This window comes from Scyliorhinus canicula, chromosome 15 (assembly GCF_902713615.1).
Source record: "Scyliorhinus canicula chromosome 15, sScyCan1.1, whole genome shotgun sequence".
Classification (NCBI taxonomy): domain Eukaryota; kingdom Metazoa; phylum Chordata; class Chondrichthyes; order Carcharhiniformes; family Scyliorhinidae; genus Scyliorhinus; species Scyliorhinus canicula.
Genome location: NC_052160.1, coordinates 86,784,107 through 86,801,478, shown reverse-complemented (window position 1 = coordinate 86,801,478; position 17,372 = coordinate 86,784,107). Strand labels below are relative to the sequence as shown.

General features: G+C 52.9%; 1 protein-coding gene across 5 annotated transcripts in view; it reads left to right on the top strand.

Moving 5' to 3' along the window:
* Positions 1 to 17,372, top strand: part of sycp1 (synaptonemal complex protein 1) — a 741,816-nt gene that overhangs the window by 622,578 nt on the left and 101,866 nt on the right. For all 5 annotated transcript variants that reach the window (XM_038820847.1, XM_038820848.1, XM_038820846.1 and 2 more), the window contains one exon: positions 13,178 to 13,327. In XM_038820847.1, coding sequence (XP_038676775.1) covers positions 13,178 to 13,327 — 150 coding nt within the window. The remainder of the gene's footprint in view (positions 1 to 13,177; positions 13,328 to 17,372) is intronic.

Below are 17,372 nucleotides of genomic sequence, written 5' to 3'. Positions count from 1 at the left end.
AATTCAACATTCAGCATTTTTGCTCAGTGCGGGAGATCAAGTTGGAACTAATTTATTTTACCCATAGTTCAGGGAGGCAGCAGCACATTTAAAAGTGCAGCTGCCTTCAAACAAAAGCAACTTTGGTCAGTCAGGTTTCTGAAACATGACTCTTGGGAAACATGACTTTTGAGAGAAACAGGTACGTATCCCTTTGGGAGAGGCCAGGTGCTCATTTGGGATTGTTGAGAGTAAACATGGATGTGCCGAAAGTCTTTGGAACTGTCAAGCTGTCAAGTAATTTAAATACCTTGCACGTTAAATTTTGAATAACAAACAGCGAGATTGCAATTTAAATAAGTCAGGGCATGCAATTTCAGAAGATATTTGTTCACATATGCTTGAGGGTTATCATTGTAGGATTAGTGCTGCTTCCACAATCTATCATCACACCAGGAAGCTTGTAAATTCACAGTATAATTGACAGCTCAGTAAAGTTATAAAGAAATGAGCCATCTTGTATGTGAAGCTATGCATCAAAATGTTTGTTTTATATGCGATCAAGTACTTGAGGGATGTAAATATGTTGAATGAGCTTTTGTATCAGCGAAACTGTCATTTATAATATCGTGAAACCTGTAATAGATACTGAGGGCGAGATTCTCCGCAAATGTGGAGAATCGTAAAGGCTGCCGTGGGACAGGCCGTGACCCACGGCAGCCTTCACGCCCACTTCTAGGGCCGATTCTCCCCCACCCCAGGCGGGGCTAGGAGCGCGACCCCGTGCGTCACGGTGGCGCGGCCTTGACGACGGACGTCAAGGCCGCACATCAAGCGTTACGCCAGCTGACGCGGCCGATGACGTCGGCCACGCATGCGCAGGTTGGACAACGCCAACCCGCGCATGTGCAGTTGCCATCTTTTCCCTCAGCCGCCCTACAAGACGTGGCGGCTTGATCTTGCGTGGTGGCGGAGGGAAAAGAGTGCGTCCGTTACAGACGCACGGCCCGCGGTCGGTGCCCACCGATCGCGGGCCTATGCCCCCCTTGGCATGGCCGTGGTACTGCACCAAACGGCACTGCTGGAGTCTGGCCACAACGGGGAAGGCATCCCCGAGAACGGGAGGGGTGTCCAGAGCGGGGGGGAGTGTGGGAGACGGAGCGGGGAGAGTGGGGGAGACGGAGGGGGGAGTGGGGGAGCGGGGGGGGGGAGTTTGGGGAGGGGGAGGGGGGGAGTGGGGGAGACGGAGTGGGGGAGGCGGAGGGGGGGAGTGGGGGAGACGAAGGGAGGGAGTAGGGGAGATGGAGGGGGGGAGTGGGGCAGACAGAGGGGGGTAGTGGGGGAGACGGAAAGGGGAGACGGAGGGGGGAGTGGGGGAGACGGAGGGGGGGAGTGGGGGAGACGGAGGGGGGGAGTGGGAGATGGATGGGGGAGTGTGGGAGACGGGGGGAGTGTGGGAGACAGATGGGGGGAGTGTGGGAAACGGAGGGGGGAGTGTGGGAGATGGAGGGGGGAGTGTGGGAGATGGGGGGAGTGTGGGAGACAGAGGGGGGAGTGTGGAGACGGAGGGGGGAGTGGGGGAGACGGAGGGGGGAGTGGGGGAGACGGAGGGGGGGAGTGGGGGAGACGGAGGGGGGGAGTGGGGGAGAAGGAGGGGGGGAGTGGGGGAGTCGGAGGGGGGGAGTGGGGGAGACGGAGGGGGGGAGTGGGGGAGACGGAGGGGGGGAGTGGGGGAGACGGAGGGGGGGGAGTGGGGAGACGGAGGGGGGGAGTGGGGGGAGACGGAGGGGGGAGTGGGGGAGACTGAGGGGGGGAGTGGGGGAGACGGAGGGAGTGGGAGGGGTGGGAGGGAGAGAGTGAGCGAGTGACCCATCCAACCCCGGTTACAAAATGTCTGCCACCATGCCATGGCGTGCCGGTCACGAGGACAAGGTCGCTGGTTGCCCTGTCGCTTATGGCCACAGGCCACTGACGCACCGGTGAAGAGGACGTAGTTAACTGCCCGTTGGATGCAGAAAGTGAACAGGGGTTAGGCTGCCCGCGTGTCAGCAGCGCGATCAGGCCACCGGGACACACAGGTATCCCGTGGCAGGCGGCTGCCGAGGTGTCGACTAACGTTCGTCTAACATGTCCCGTTTCTCTTCCCCCCACCACCCTTCTGTAGGTTAGCACAATGTCTGCGAACAGAACGGCTATGTTCTGCGCAGTGGTTGGGCCCGCTGCACTGCATTTGGAGATGCAGCAGCATCCACAGCCACAACCCGCAGTGGATGCAGGGCCAGCTGCAGCCGGTCGAGCAGCATGGAGGGGGGGGGGGGGGGGGGGGGGGGGGGGGGGGGGGGGGGGGGGGGGTGGGGAGGGGAGGAGAGTGAGGGTGCAGCCACAGCACCAGAGGCGACGACCAAGGCCGAGGGTGTACCGTGTCCGGATCTCTTTCCTAACAATGACGGACATCACCTGCAGGAGGAGACTCCGGCTGAGTAGGCGGATGGTGATACATATCTGTCACCTCGTGGCGCACCTCGCCCCACGTGGAACGGGGGGAGGACACGCGATCCCAGTTGCCATCAAGGTGATGGTCGCTCTTAACTTCTATGCGACCGGCTCCTTCCAGTCTCTGAGCGGGGACCTCTCCGGGATCTCTTAGTCATCAGTCCACAGGTGCATCCGGGATGTGACCGACGCCCTCCATGCCATCGCGGACCGCTACATCACCTTTCCCGAGGACCGACCAACTCAAGACTCACGAGCTCGTGGATTTCCCAGCGTGGCCGGGATACCGATGGTGCAGGGGGCAATCGATTGTGTTCACGTCCCCATGCGCCCGCCTGCAGGGGACAGGGAGGTGTTCACAAACAGGAGGGGGACATACTCCATGAATATCCAGGTGGTATGCGACCCCCACATGACGTTCATGAACGTCTGTGCAAGGTTCCCAGGGAGTGTGCATGACTTCTACATACTGGCGCAGTCGTACATCCCTGCGATGTTTGAGGGACGTCCCCCCCGGCTGAGGGGCTGGTTGCTGGGTGACAGGGGTTATCCGCTGAGGTCTTGGCTGATGACGCCTGTACGGAGGCCTCAGACCAATGCGGAAACCCGATACAACGAGGCCCATGCAGCAACCAGGGGTGTGGTGGAGCGCTGCCTTGGCCTCCTGAAGATGAGATTCAGGTGCCTGGACCGCTCTGGAGGGGCCCTGCAGTAACAGCCCGACAGGGTCGCTCGCATTGTTGTGGTCTACTGTGCGCTGCACAACATCGCGATGCAGAGGGGAGATGACCTGCTGCAGGAGGCGGAGGGAGAAGCCAGTGGCAGTGGTGCCAGCACAGAGGAGGAGGAGGAGAGGGAGGAGGAGGAGGAGGCTGGCGGAGTGGCGGGCGCAGCACGCAGACACGACCCAGGTGCTGGTGATGTCCAGGAGGCGGCACGGCGGACCCGGTTAGGACGGCGGGCACGCGACGCCTTGGTGGCAGCACGGTTCACGCGTCGCATGCGACGTCCCCGCTGAACACCAAACCACCGCCTGCATCGCTAGTCGTGCAGAGGGTCAACACACAACTGCAACCACCACAACACCCTCACCCCCTCTCAGTGTACACTGCTCCACTTTGACATCACCCTTACCACTGGGTCCAGACGGTATGGCACAACATTGATGGCTGTGTCAGCGGGTGTGATCAGTGCCATGTGGAATGATGACAGCTCGCTCTGCGATGAGCTGGGAGCTCAGAATCGTTAGAGAGAGTCTGACCCATGGCAATAGCTGAACCATCCACCTTGGTGGCCACTGAGTTCGTCACGGACACTCCATCACGTGCCCGCGTGGGCTGGCTGTGGGAGGGGGTGGGGGGGAAGGGACTGCACACCCGGCACCGAAGTTTCACCGCTCGTCAACCCCAGCGTCACTCGATCACCATCACGATTCCTGTGGCTGTGGAACAACCACACGGTATTACAAGTAAGGTGGAACAGTGCATTTAATGTGAACAATAATTTACAGGTGTCCTAGCCCCTACAACTAAACTGTGCCCTTCACCCATGCCAACTTACTCAGTGTCTCTCTTTGTTGCCTTACGGGCCCTACCACTACGTCTAAGTGATTCCCCAGATGATACAGCAGGAGTGGAGGAGGACTGCTGCGAATCGCCCCCTTCGACTCGTTTCTCCTTCGGCAAGCGTTTCCTGGGGCGATCCAGCCTTGATGGGCCAGGCTGCTCTGCGGGCGTCTCGGGTGACGTTGTGCCACCCTGCTCTGCCTGCTGCCCACCCGATGCACCAGGGATAGGACGGGGGGAGGCCGAGAATTCCGGGACGTACCGTGATGGAGTTAATGGGACGGGCCCCGAAACCTCCTCCTCCATCGGGGAGCCCGGTGGCCCCCGGGCCTCACTTTGTGACAGAGGTGCGAGCGGGGAGGTGCCCTGTCGCGCCACCGACACCTGGCGCTGCCAGTCCTGGAGGCCTGCAACGGTATCCACCAGGATCCGAAGGTTTGCAGAGACGGAGTCCAGGGAGTTAGACATTCCCGCCAGGGACTGTGCGATCTCAACCTGTGAGTGCACAACGCCATCCAGCACATGTGTCAGGCGGTTGATGCTCTCCGCGACTGACTGCTGGGACTGTGCCATCGACTGCTGTGACTGTGCCATGGCGTGCTGCGACTGGGCCATGACCTGCTGAGACTCGGCCAAGGCCCGCAGCGGCCGGCAATGTTGTGTTGGCTCTGGCGCATTGCTGCCTGTGAGAGGGCAACCCTGTCCAGGGCCGAGGATGACGCGTGCACATTAAGCCCAATGCCTTGCATAACCTGACCCATTGCCTCCACCGCGGATGCCACCCGTGCGGTGTCGGCCTGGGTTGCTGCCATGAGCGGCACCACTCCCTGCTCGTGGACGCGGTTCGACTCCTCTAACAGCGTCTGTAGAGTCTGGATGACAGCCCTCATCCCGTCATTGTGTCCCTGGGTTTCTTGATGCATCGGCTGTGCGGGTGGGTTGAGAAAGTCCAGGAACTCGGAAAACGTCTGGGAGCCAGCTGCATGCTGGGCCTGGCCTGCCCTCCGCCAGTCCAGACCCTCGGCTGCTCCGACCTCCACCTGCTGTACCTGCTCAGCTGTGATGTGCGACCCAGACTGTGACCCAGGAGCCTCATCACTAAATAGGCCAACCGGGGTGAGTGTCTCTGGGATGGTGGATGGTGTGGGAGATAGCTGTGCTGCAAGCTCGAGGTCGTCTTGGGTGGACACCTCCTCTATGTCATCGGCCCGCTGAAAGGCCGCATGGCGTTCGCGGGCCATTTCTCTCTCTTGCTCTCTCGCCACCCTCTGGGCGTCCTGCTCCACAGTTTCGGTTGGGGAGGATGGGACTCCCCGCTGATCGAGCACCCTCTGTCGTGCGGCCCTGGGTGAGGTGGGGGCAGATGCCTGTGTCCGCCTGGAGGCAGACGGCCCTGGTCGTTCGGCATCACGTCCTAGGGAAGAGAATGAAACGGGTTATTTAGATACGCTCGGCCGGGCGCTGGACGGTCCCAGTGGGCAGGGTGTGAGGGGACAGAGGATGGGGGAGGTGTCCCAGTGGGCAGGGTGTGTGAAGGGACAGAGGATGGGGGGAGGTGTCCCAGTGAGCAGAGTGTGAAGGGACAGAGGATGGGGGAGGTGTCCCAGTGGGCAGGGTGTGAAGGGACAGAGGATGGGGGAGGGGGGGGGTGTTTGTCATGCAGGGTTGTCTCACTTGTTGCAGCTCCGCCAACCTCGCATTGCGCGATCTCCCGGGTGGCAGATCCCCCAACAAGGTCCAGTGCCCTCTGCTCAAACGTGGTGAGGGGGTGCAGGATGGGCGAACCCCCTCCAGTCTTGTTCCGCTCACGAGTGTTGTGAGCGGTCTTGTCCTGTTGGGGGAGGGGGGCATAGGTAGATCATTACAATACGGCAGGTATCAGCAGTCCGTTCAGATACTGGCACGGTTTGGGGGTCAAGTTGTAATAAGACCATTGCATCTCTCCACGGGGGCCAGAGCGCTGGGTCTGTGACTACTTTGTGAACCACCCTCAACTCACTCTGCCCCAATCCCCCTCCACTCCCCGTGCCGGGGTGGGGGGGGGGGGGGGGGGGGGGGATGGGTGATGAAGTAAAGGGGGGAGGGATGGTTGTGACCCGGGGGCACCCTCTTGGCACTTACCCTGGCAGCCCAGGTGAGGTCGTGCATCTTCTTCCGACATTGCTCTGCAGAGCGAGGGGTCTGCCCCACAGCACTGACGGCAGCAGCCAGCTCACACCAGGCCTGGCGCACCGCGCTGGCAGGGTGGCGATGCCCTCTACGCGGGCAGATGATGCTCCTCCTCTGCTCGATTGATTCGAGCAGCGTCTCCACGTCAGCCTGCACGAATCGCGGGGCTGCTCTCCTGAGCTCCGACATCCTGGCCTAGTTTCTGTGCTCGCCCGCGCCTTTTTACGGCGTCGGGCGGCGTCACGTGGGCGTGTTCGTGTCGTCACCGCGTTCCGCCGTCATCGCGCACGTGATTGACGCGGCCTTGTTCCTAGCCCATTTCCCGGACGTGAATACGTCGGGAACTGGGCCATGTCGGGCCGTCGCAAAGGTCGGCCGTTTTCACGGCCGACTTCGTGATATTCCGCGGGTGCGGAGAATCGCGCCCACTGTTTCAACGTTCCTCGTCTGGGTATGTTCGCGCAGTGCTTTCACCACCATTTGTAAAGGGGCTATCTGTCTTCATACTGGTTTAGCGCAGTGGGCTAGACAGCTGGTTTGTAATGCAGATCAAGGCCAGCAGCACGGGTTCAATTCCCATACCAGCTTACCTGAACAGGCGCTGGAATGTGGTGATTGGGGGCTTTTCACAGTAGCTTCATACTTGTGACAATAAAAGATTATTATTATTAGTAGTATTTATAATGCAGAAGGAAGCCATTCGACCCATCGAGCATGCACCGACCCTTGAAGAAGACTAAGCTCACACCTCCACCCTATCCCCTTAATCCAGTAACCCAATCTAACCTTTTTGAACACCGAGGGCAATTTAGAACGCCAATCCACCTAACATGCACATCTTTGGACTGTGGGAGGAAACCGGAGCACCCGGAGGAAACCCATGCAGGCATGGGGAGAACGTGCAGACTCTGCAGAGACAGTGACCCAAGCCAGGAATTGAACCTGGGACCCTGGCGCTGTGAAGCAACAGTGCTACCCACTGTGCTACCATGCCGAGGTCAGCAGCCTCTCCTTCTAAGTCACAATCAGCGATGTTTATGGGAGGAATCAGTCCACTGTGGCAACCTGCACTGGAGCTAGGGGAGTGGTCGTTCCCATTTTGGGTGGTCTCCACATTTGCCACCAGAGCGGCAGTCATGGGGTTTAAATCTTGTTAATGCATCAATTTTGCTTGTTGTACAGGCTCAGAATAATGACAATGACTTTGTCTTGTCACTAATCTGAGCCTCCCACCATTTCCTACTGCGCAGTGGAGGGTCAGAAAGAACCCATCCATATTCTTGTATTTTGCTGATCAACCTTCTAAATTTGTGGGCAACATGTAGAGATACACTCCCCTCACTCCACTACACTGCGGCAAACTTGAGATCGGGTTTTCCAGCACTCGCTGCTATTGTGACATCAGGAATTCTGAGACTAATCTCACAATGAATCACCCTTTGCAAGACCATCGCCCTCCCACAGCCCCTGAAACATCCTTCGGGACATTCCCCTTACTCTCTCATGGTTGCCTGGCCCCAAGTTTGGATACACCTTTTACTCTGCACCATTCTAGTATGAAAGTCTAGTTGGAAAGTACTGTCAAAGAATAAATTAAACTCACCAAACCATAACGCTGCCTTCACGGCTTGCCTGGGCACATCCCATCCTCTTCGCCATTTTATTGTGGGAGCTTCACCGTTCCTTATTCAACTATAGCATTCTTCCTCCCAACTGACCAGAAGACACTTAGGGTTGACTTTCAGTTCAGAACTTTATTTTCAAGCTATAGCTGGGGAGCAAAGCTACCACCAGATGGCTTGACAACTCCCCAATCACAAGAAATAGAGCGTAATTATATATTTTTCTTATTTTCAGATAATTAACATACACCAGTCAAAATAATACATTTGTTTCAGAGATTATCTATACCCATTCACAACTACTAACTAGGATTGGTGGTGCAGTGGTTAGTGCTGCTGCCTCACGGTGCCGAGGTCCCAGGTTCGATCCCTGCTCTGGGTCACTGTCCGTGTGGAGTTCATTCTCCCCGTGTTTGCATGGGTTTCGCCCCCACAACCCAAACATGTGCAGAGTCGGTGCATTGACTATGCTAAATTGCCCCTTAATTGGAAAAAAAATATTTGGGTACTCTAAATTTATAAAAAATAAACTAGGATTATGTAATGCATTACATATGAGTATAATTACCAATTGTAATATATAGAAGATAGGAGCAGGAGGAGGCCTTTTGGCCCTTTGAGCCTGCTCCATCATTTATCATGATCATGCCTGATCATCCAACTCAAGCCTGATCCTGCTTTCTTCCCAGAGCCTTTAATCCCATTCTCCCAAGGTCTATATCTAGCTGCCTCTTGATTGGTTGAATCAACTACTTCCTGTGGTAATGAATTCCACAGGCTCACCACTCTTTGGGTGAAGAAATGTCTCCTCATCTCTGTCCGAAATGATTTACCCTGAATCCTCAGACTGTGACCCCTGGTTCTGGACACACCCACCATTGGGAACATGTTCCCTGCATCTACCCCGTCTAGTCCTGTTAGAATTTTATAAGTCTCTATGAGATCCCCTCTCATTCCTCTGAACTCCAGTGAGAACAATCCTAATCTAGTCAATCTCTCCTCATGTGACAGTCCCGCCATCCCTGGAATCAGTCTGGTAAACCTTCGCTGCACCCATCCCTGGAATCAGTCTGGTAAACCTTCGCTGCATTTCCTCGAGAGCAAGAACATCCTTCCTCAGAAAAGGAGACCAAAACTGCACACAGTATTCCAGGTGTGGTCTCACCAAGGCCCTGTATAATTGCAAAAATACATCCCTGCTTCTGTACTCAAAACCTCTCGCAATGAAGGCCTACATACCATTAGCCTTCTTTACCACCTGCTGGACCTGCTTGCTTACCTTCAGTGACTGGTGCACAAGGACACCCAGGTCCCACTGCACACTCTCCTCTCCCAATTTACAACCATTCAGGTAGTAACCTGCCTTCCTCTTTTTGCTTCCAAAGTGAATAACCTCACACTTATCCAAATCACACTGCATCGGCCATTGATTTGCCCACTCACCCAACCTGTCCAGATCATGTTGTAGGATCCCTGTATCTTCGTCACAGTTCACCCTCCCACCCAATTTGGTATCATCTGCAAATTTTGAGATGTTACATTTTGTTCCCTCATCCAAATCATTGATATATATTGTGAATAGCTGGGTGCAAACTCGAGATGAAGAGCATTGGCGTATTTTACACACACAAAATATGAGAATGCGAGAAAGGTGTTTTGCAACATCTGCCCATTTCATACTCATGCAATAAAATAGGATACGGGAAAGGGGTACAGGACAAGGCCATGATAAAAAAATAAGGGGCTGGATTCTCCACACCCCAATGCCGAAATCGTGTTCGCGACAGGGCAGAGAATCCAGTTTCTCGCATGAAACCGGGATTGGCGCCTGATTGGCGATTCTCTGCAGAGTATCCACCACCTGAGACCATTATCAGATGCCCCGCTATTCTCTGCCCCCGACCGGCCGAATTCCCGATGGTGTGGATAAAATCTGGTCCTCCCATTCGGGATACTCGTGAGGCGGCTACAGACTCAGTCCATGGCCGTCACAGTCAGGGGCGGGCCGATCGGGGGGGGGGGGGGTTCTCATTCGGGACTGTGCTGTTATTGTGCGGGCCGTCAGGGTCGGGCGTGCGGGGGGCACTAGTTTCACGGTCCAGGTCCGCGGTTTGAGTCCGCCAGGGAGCATGGCACAGCCGCTGGAGGCTGCCACCATGCGCATGTGCGGCTTCTAAGTGCGGGGGGGGGGCAAATCGGCAGCCCACGACAGCTGCCTGCTAGCTCCCTGCAAGGCTGTGAATCCATGGCCTTTTGACGCCAGTTTTTCTGGCATAAAAGACCACAGTTTTCACGATGGCTTGGGGGACATAGTCCCTGAAACGGAGAATCCAGCCCAAGCTCTATGGTTTTACGTGAGTCTACAGTCCAGAATAAACAGTCCAATGGTGTACTTCTTCAGACGGTAGCAGGCTAATTGTTGCAGGGTGATCCGTCTTACCAGGAGTGTAGCGTGATCACAACATCGAGGGCCGAAGGGCCTGTTCTGTGCTGTACTGTTCTAAATTCTAAGGAATTCCACAATGAGAGTTAAATTGGTCTTGAAGGCACAAATACTGAATTTCCAATGTCTCAATAATTCACACCATTGATGAAGGTCTGTCAATATACCTGGTCAGAGCAGTTTCTGCTGCTACCTGCTCAATAGTAAATGGTAGACTGCCGAGTTCAGTTCCACAGTCCTAGCAGCTGAGTGGTTATGTGACATATCTCCCACCACGTCTCCTGGGTGTCAGACAAATGATGCATATTCCCAGGTCTGCGAATCTTGAGATATTTAATAGAGGAGTCAGGGTATTTTTGTCCTTTGAGACACAAAATCGCCAAGATTCTTCTATAGAAATATCACGCGTCTTTATGCATTCATGGGATGGGGGGGGGGGGGGGGGGGGGGGGGGGGGGGGGGGTAGGGCATTAGTGCTCTTTCCGAGAAAACATATTTGCTGTTTGTCTGAAGGTTAGAAATTCCTCCTCTTTGAGTCATGGCGAGTCAACCTTGTCCATTTTTAAAATAAAACTAATGAGCAGTACTTTTTGTTTTCTTTCAATATCAGCCAGGGCAAGAATAGCAGAGTGTAGCCTGCTGGCTGCAATGATGGCTTTTCCCACCATATTTTTAGACATTCTGAAAAAAAAGTGAAGGACGGAGTCCCATGACATTTTACGGCCAGCCTGCTGTAACAACAACAAAGATTCTTGATGTAAAAAAGATAAAAATAGAAAAGGAGGAAAACACCAAGGAAACTGTTCGACCCCCGTCCCCAGACCATGGGATAATCCCATCTCCCACAGAACCACCCACACGGAAATAGAACCTCCCCCCCCCACCCCCCATCCACAGATACTACCCCTGACATCTCCCCCACTGAAGCCCACGGACCCTCTGACATCTCCCCCACAGAACTGCCGGCTGGCACCTCCCCTTGGCAATGTCAGGGACAGGGCCAATGCCCTGTCAGGGTCAGGGCTGTGCCCGGGCAGTAAAGGTTATTGTCAAGGCATGACCCTCTCCCCACTGGAGGTTGTACCCACCTGTGCACCTCTAGAGGGTTTTGTTTACCAGATGTATGTTGTGGGAGACTGCTGTGATTCATGTCGGCATGCCTTCATGCCAATGTGAATGAACAGTCCAACATGGCTGCATTGGTAGTTAAGATGTAAATGTGGATCCGTTAGGGAATTACTGTTATGGGAGAGGTGTTTTCAGAACACCAAAATGTATCATGGAGTTCAACCAATCCCCACCTTTAATGGATTGTTGCTTTTGAAGCACACGGCTTGTTCCCCAGATGTAGTATTACAATAATGGACATGTGGTTTTTAAAACAAAACAATGTTTATTCCATGAACTCAAATTAACCTTTTAAATAAACATTGGATCTCTTAACGCCCCTTACTTCAAAGATAACCCCGAAAATAATACACTACCCAATCCTGCAAACTGTTCCTTTACACATCCAAAGGACTTAACAAATCCTTCAAACAGAAACACATTAGATTTATATTCAATACTGAGACCTTTTTACAATTCCGATTTCACCACAGGATTAAGAGATAGTCCTTCATGGCAGAGATCACCAGCAATGCAGCTCACAGCCACAGCCAAGCTTTCTTCAAACTGAAACTAAAACTCCCAAAAAGCAGAAATGAGCTCAGCTCCCCCCTGTGACTTCACTTCAGTAATATAATCAGCTTAATTTCTTAAAGGTACATTTCTTAAACATCCAATTATTAAAGGCACTCTCACATGACAATGACAATCAAGCGGGGAAATCCTATTGCCGTAAAATCTGTTTTGGGATTTTGGCTTGACTCTTTGCCCACTCCACCATTTGTGCCCACTGAAAACGGGGCAGAAAATCCCTTTTGTAGAGTCGCCAGGTTGATGGAGATATATATATTTTTTGCTCCTTTCCTTGGACCGGAACACTTGATGTAGGACGTGATTCAGATACCGCAATGCGCCCAGTGCGGAGTCGGGTGCGACGAGTAAATCCCAGGAGAACCTCAACTCATTACACCTGGCGCGATCCAGATAATGATTTTTAAATAAGCCATGAGGCATCAATGGCCGCACCTGTGAGGCCTCAACCAAATGTCGTTTACCACTAGTTTCCACAATCATGTACCAGGTGTGATGTCACCTCAAGGGTTCTCGCAGGCTATTAGAGCCCCTGAGGTGGTCAGCGACAGGTAATGGTAGCGCCCTGGCATTCCCCCTAACATCTGGGAATGTTGGCAATACCAGGGCACCAAGGGGGCACTGCCAGGGTGTCAGGCTTGTAGTGCCTTGGTGCCCGGGTGCCGCTTTGGCACTGCCAGGGATCAGGGTTTGGGTGGCATGCCCGTGAAAGAGGAAGGTGAGGGGGGGGGGGGGGGGTTGAGGGGACAAGAAAATGTTTTGGTTGTGATGAGAGGGGTTCTCAAAGCAGGAGGGGTGGGCCCTGAAAGGGGGAAGAATGTAAAGATCGGGACAGCTATTCAAAATGGCACTCCAATCTGTGGGGAGCCAGTCCTACTGGCGAACTCAGCTCTCCAGTGCAGAAAAACTGTCTAAGTGTGGCTTCAGTATGGAGAAATTCCCTGAGGTCCCCAAAAAATGGAAAAATGTTTTTGAATAATGGAGTCAATCTCGGCACTGCAGCCGTCAAGAAACACCTCGCAAAACGCGCCTGAAACTGGACATCGAGATTTTTTGGATAAACCGCACCCAAAATCTTTTTTGCGAACTGTGTTGTGTGGTAAATTCTTCAGGAGTATTATAGATTTAATTTTAAAAATGTAGAATATTTTTGATGAAGTGAAAGGATTTTCACAATAAGTAACCTTTAGTACTTCATATATTTTCAGACATATACAATAAGAACACCTCCCTTCATTCAAAATAAAATTCTGAAGGGCACAATGAAAGCACCTTGTGGTGAAGTACTGCAGAAAAAGAGAAAAGTGGTTTTAGACCTGGATGCACAGTCGGATAGCTCTGAACACAGTGATCTTCTGGTAAAAGATTTTTATAGTGCAAGTAATTACTTTGACCGGCTTATGCGCAGTGAATGTTTTAACTGAGAAACATTTATGAAATATAAAGCTATCCAATGTTCAGCTTCCTTTGCAGTATTGGGTTGTCATTATGGAAGGCCATATTTAAAAGATCAACCACCAAGAATGCTATGATTAAGAGCTATATAAGTAACCTACCAATAAAAGCAATGATATTAAGTTGTTGAAGAGTTATACAGGATAAATGTCAAAGACCACAAAATAGCCGGGATGTTTAAGTGGACATGATTTGTTCAGTACAATAACTGGATGGTCAACATGAGAAAATAAGTGTTGCAAGTTTTTGTTACTGTACTTTGAATGAATCAATTCAAAATCAAAAGGGCAAGCTAAATAACATTGTTAAAATTGATGCCAGTATCCATTATGTTCATGCACAAAGAGTTTTGCTGCAGTGCACAGGTCTCTGAAATGTGCTTGAGAACTTCGAAAGTTAATAGCACCATAATTGTGTCTGGTGATAACCCATGAACATAAACATCCAAAGCTTTCAGCTCCTGTATCTTCTTGAAACCATGTACTCAAATATTATAACTGTGATAAACTGGGTCCACCACTGGGTGATGCCCTATATAATCAATTTGGTGAGAATGACAAATTATTTTTACTTGCCCAGTATCTTTGGTTGCCTGTGATAAGTGTGGACGATATAAATGGTATGACACTTCACCTTCAAAGAACACATGAAATACATATGTATTTCCATATACTAGGTGCACCGAACAGATTTTGTCCAGTAGTAGCAGCTCAACTTTATATTATCAGGAATGGCTCTAAATGTAAATATGGGACAGTGTCATTCATGGTCCTTCTAAATTATTTTTCTGCTGGCAGCTTGATCATTTCAATGCGTTGTACTTTTGCAAATAACTCTCCTATAAATAGGGTTGGGTACATTATTTCTTTCCAACCAAAACTGGGATTTACCTGTATATATTTTCAGTAATTCCTAGGGTTGATGGAGCTGAAGTCATATTCTGTTGACCAGGAATGAACCTCCAGGAATTCATGAATTCCAGATCAGGCGATGCCGGAAGTGAGAATCGTGATGGGGCAGAGAATCGCGCGAAAGTGAAAAAATCAGGGGCGGGATTCTAGAACATAGAACAGTACAGCACAGAACAGGCCCTTCGGCCCTCAATGTTGTGCGAGCCATGATCACCCCTAATCAAACCCATGTATCCACCCTATACCCGTAACCCAACAACCCCCCCCCCCCCTTAACCTTACTTTTATTAGGACACTACGGGCAATTTTAGCATGGCCAATCCACCTAACCCTAATTCTCTGTTGGCTGAGGCCAAAATCGTGAAACACGATTGGGCAGAGATTAGGTTCCGATGCCAAAATCGTATTTGTCCGCCACCCTCGACAGCTTCGCCATGTCTACTGGAAACACACATACAGGGCTGGTTAGCACACAGGGCTAAATCATTGGCTTTTAAAGCAGACCAAGGCAGGCCAGCAGCACGGTTTCGATTCCCGTACCAGCCTCCCCGAACAGGGCGCCGGAATGTGGCGGCTAGGGGCTTTTCACAGTAACTTCATTTGAAGCCTACTTGTGACAATAAGTGATTTTCATTTCATTTCACAGTAACACTGTTTGCATATCATTAGAGAGCCCAACTTGGTTTCTCCAGGGCCTCCGCGATTCTCTGCCTCCGATGGGCCGTGTTCCCAGCGGTGGGGTTCACTTGTGCTTTTAAAAATCGTGAAACTGAGAGGAGCGACCGTGGGTTGCCGGTCCGGACACTGGCCAGGCTGGCTGAGATGGAGGGCCCTGCCAGGGCCAGTGGGGGGAAGGGACGGGGAAAACAGGCGGAGTGGCCGGGTTGACCCCCACGGGACTGGGGTGGTGTCCTGTCCCGTTCCGCCATTACTGTGGCCTGTAATGCATCCAACTTGCTGCGCACCCCACTGAACACCCACCTTGCCCCTGGTTCTACAGAGTGACACCGGCCGCATGGGTGACCCCACCCTCCCACCCCACGCCACACTCTCCACCACACTGCCCCCACCCAGCCGCCACCCACCGGTGGGCCACTCAGGGCAACGCTCACAGTAGCCTCGATGGGGGCTGCAATGCATATCCCTGGCGAGGGCAGTGCCAGCCAACAGTACTCTTAGCATCAGGGACGGGCACCAGGGCCAGAGGCCCCATAGGTTCTGGCCACCGATGGGGCCAGGGGTAGGTGAACATGTGAGGCAGAGCCCACAGTGCGAACTGGGGCCATGTAGCCCGGTGGACCTGGTTGGGAACGGGCATACGCATCATGCTAACATGTTGGTTTTCACCCCCTGCTGTCAATGGATATTGGAATTCAACCACCAATAGTGGCCTTCCTGCCGTCGCCGCAGCCCTGAGGTTGCCCTGCGGCTTCACGAACTGCCGCTGCTCAAGGAGGAGGAGAAAGCTACAGCAGCGGCGCATGCAACAGCTGAGCGTGCCATCGAGGGACAGGTGGCAACTGCCCAGAATGGAGAGCGAGCTGCCCAACAGACCGAGGAGAAGGAGGTGTCAAGGAGGTGCTGCATGAGGCCTCGTGTTTACCAGCAGCGCCTGTTATTCAAGGACTTGAGATGGGAGGCCCCTGCTAAGGCCAGTGGGGGGAGTACGGGGGAACAGCCGGGTGGCCGAGGTGCCCCATTGTAAGACTTCCGGCTGAGCAGAGAGACAGTGCGACAGATCTGCCAGATGATGGCACACCCTGTACAACGTGGGGGGAGATACCCACTCAGGTGAAGGTCACGCTGAACATTTACGCCACGGGTTCCTTCCAGGCGCTGAGAGGGTCCTGTCCGTTACTTCACAGACCTGGTGCACAGGTTGCAGTCTGTGCCGTCCATGGAGGCCCTACGGGCCCAGTGTCACAATACATCCACTTCAATGTGTACCAACCCACCATGCTGTCAAAGCGGCAGCATGCGTCGCCATCGACGGGATGCCCGGGTCCAGGGGGTGATCGACGTGATGCATGTCCTCCTACAAGCACCTGCAGGTGACCGACCCCTCTACACCAACTGAAAGGGGTACCACTGGATGAACATGCAGCTGTGACCATGATGCGCATCTTACACGTTTGCGCCCAATACCCGGGCAGTATGCATGACGCCTTCTGCCACCTGCGCCCATGCACACCGAATGGCGGTGGCTGACTGCCTCCTTCCCTGGCCGGATGTGTACAGGGTGTGGCCATCTAAAATGGCCGCCCGCAAAGAAGAAAGGGAATTGTGGTCAAGTCGGGACACAGACAGTACACAGCCTTTGCGTATTGAGCAAAGGAAAAGCCAGACCTAATTGAAACTTGCACCTGTTAAAGGTCAATCACCGATTTCCCCAGGATGATAGACTCGTTAAGGAATAGCAACAGTAGCAGACTCCCCGGCGCCACCACCCCTTATTTTGGAAAGGCCTACATACTTGGAACAATAATGACTAGGACCCGCCCCTAATTGGCCAGTATCGATCAAAGTGATCGAGTCCCTATCGATCCATTGGATCTTGAGTTAACCCCGCCAAAAAAGGCGTGAAAGAGAAGAAGGATAAGAAGCCTTGCACACTAGGGATCAGCCTCTTTTGGGACTGGCCTGTGCCCACTCCAATCACAGCATAACGACCAGCCAAATTCAAGACCCGCGATCGCTACCTGAGAGAGACGAGCCGCTGCCGAGATGAACCAGATGATTTCCAGCCGACATATGTGGGGACTCAGATAAAGGCCTTATCTACCTGCACAGAGCCGTTCATCCAGAAGTTATGTAAAGGTTATCTTAGTTGATAGGTGTAGTTTAATACGTAGACACGTGTATAATTGCACAGAGAGATAGGATTGTGGTTAATAATAACTGTCTTTTGAACTAACATACTTGGTTGTGTGGTCATTTGGTCAAAACAAGAAAGATACTCGTTGCTTGTGGGTTCGATAATAAAGTAGCAACAAGGGTCATCCTCCTCTCTGCCACGGCGTCCAAGAGGATCTCGAGC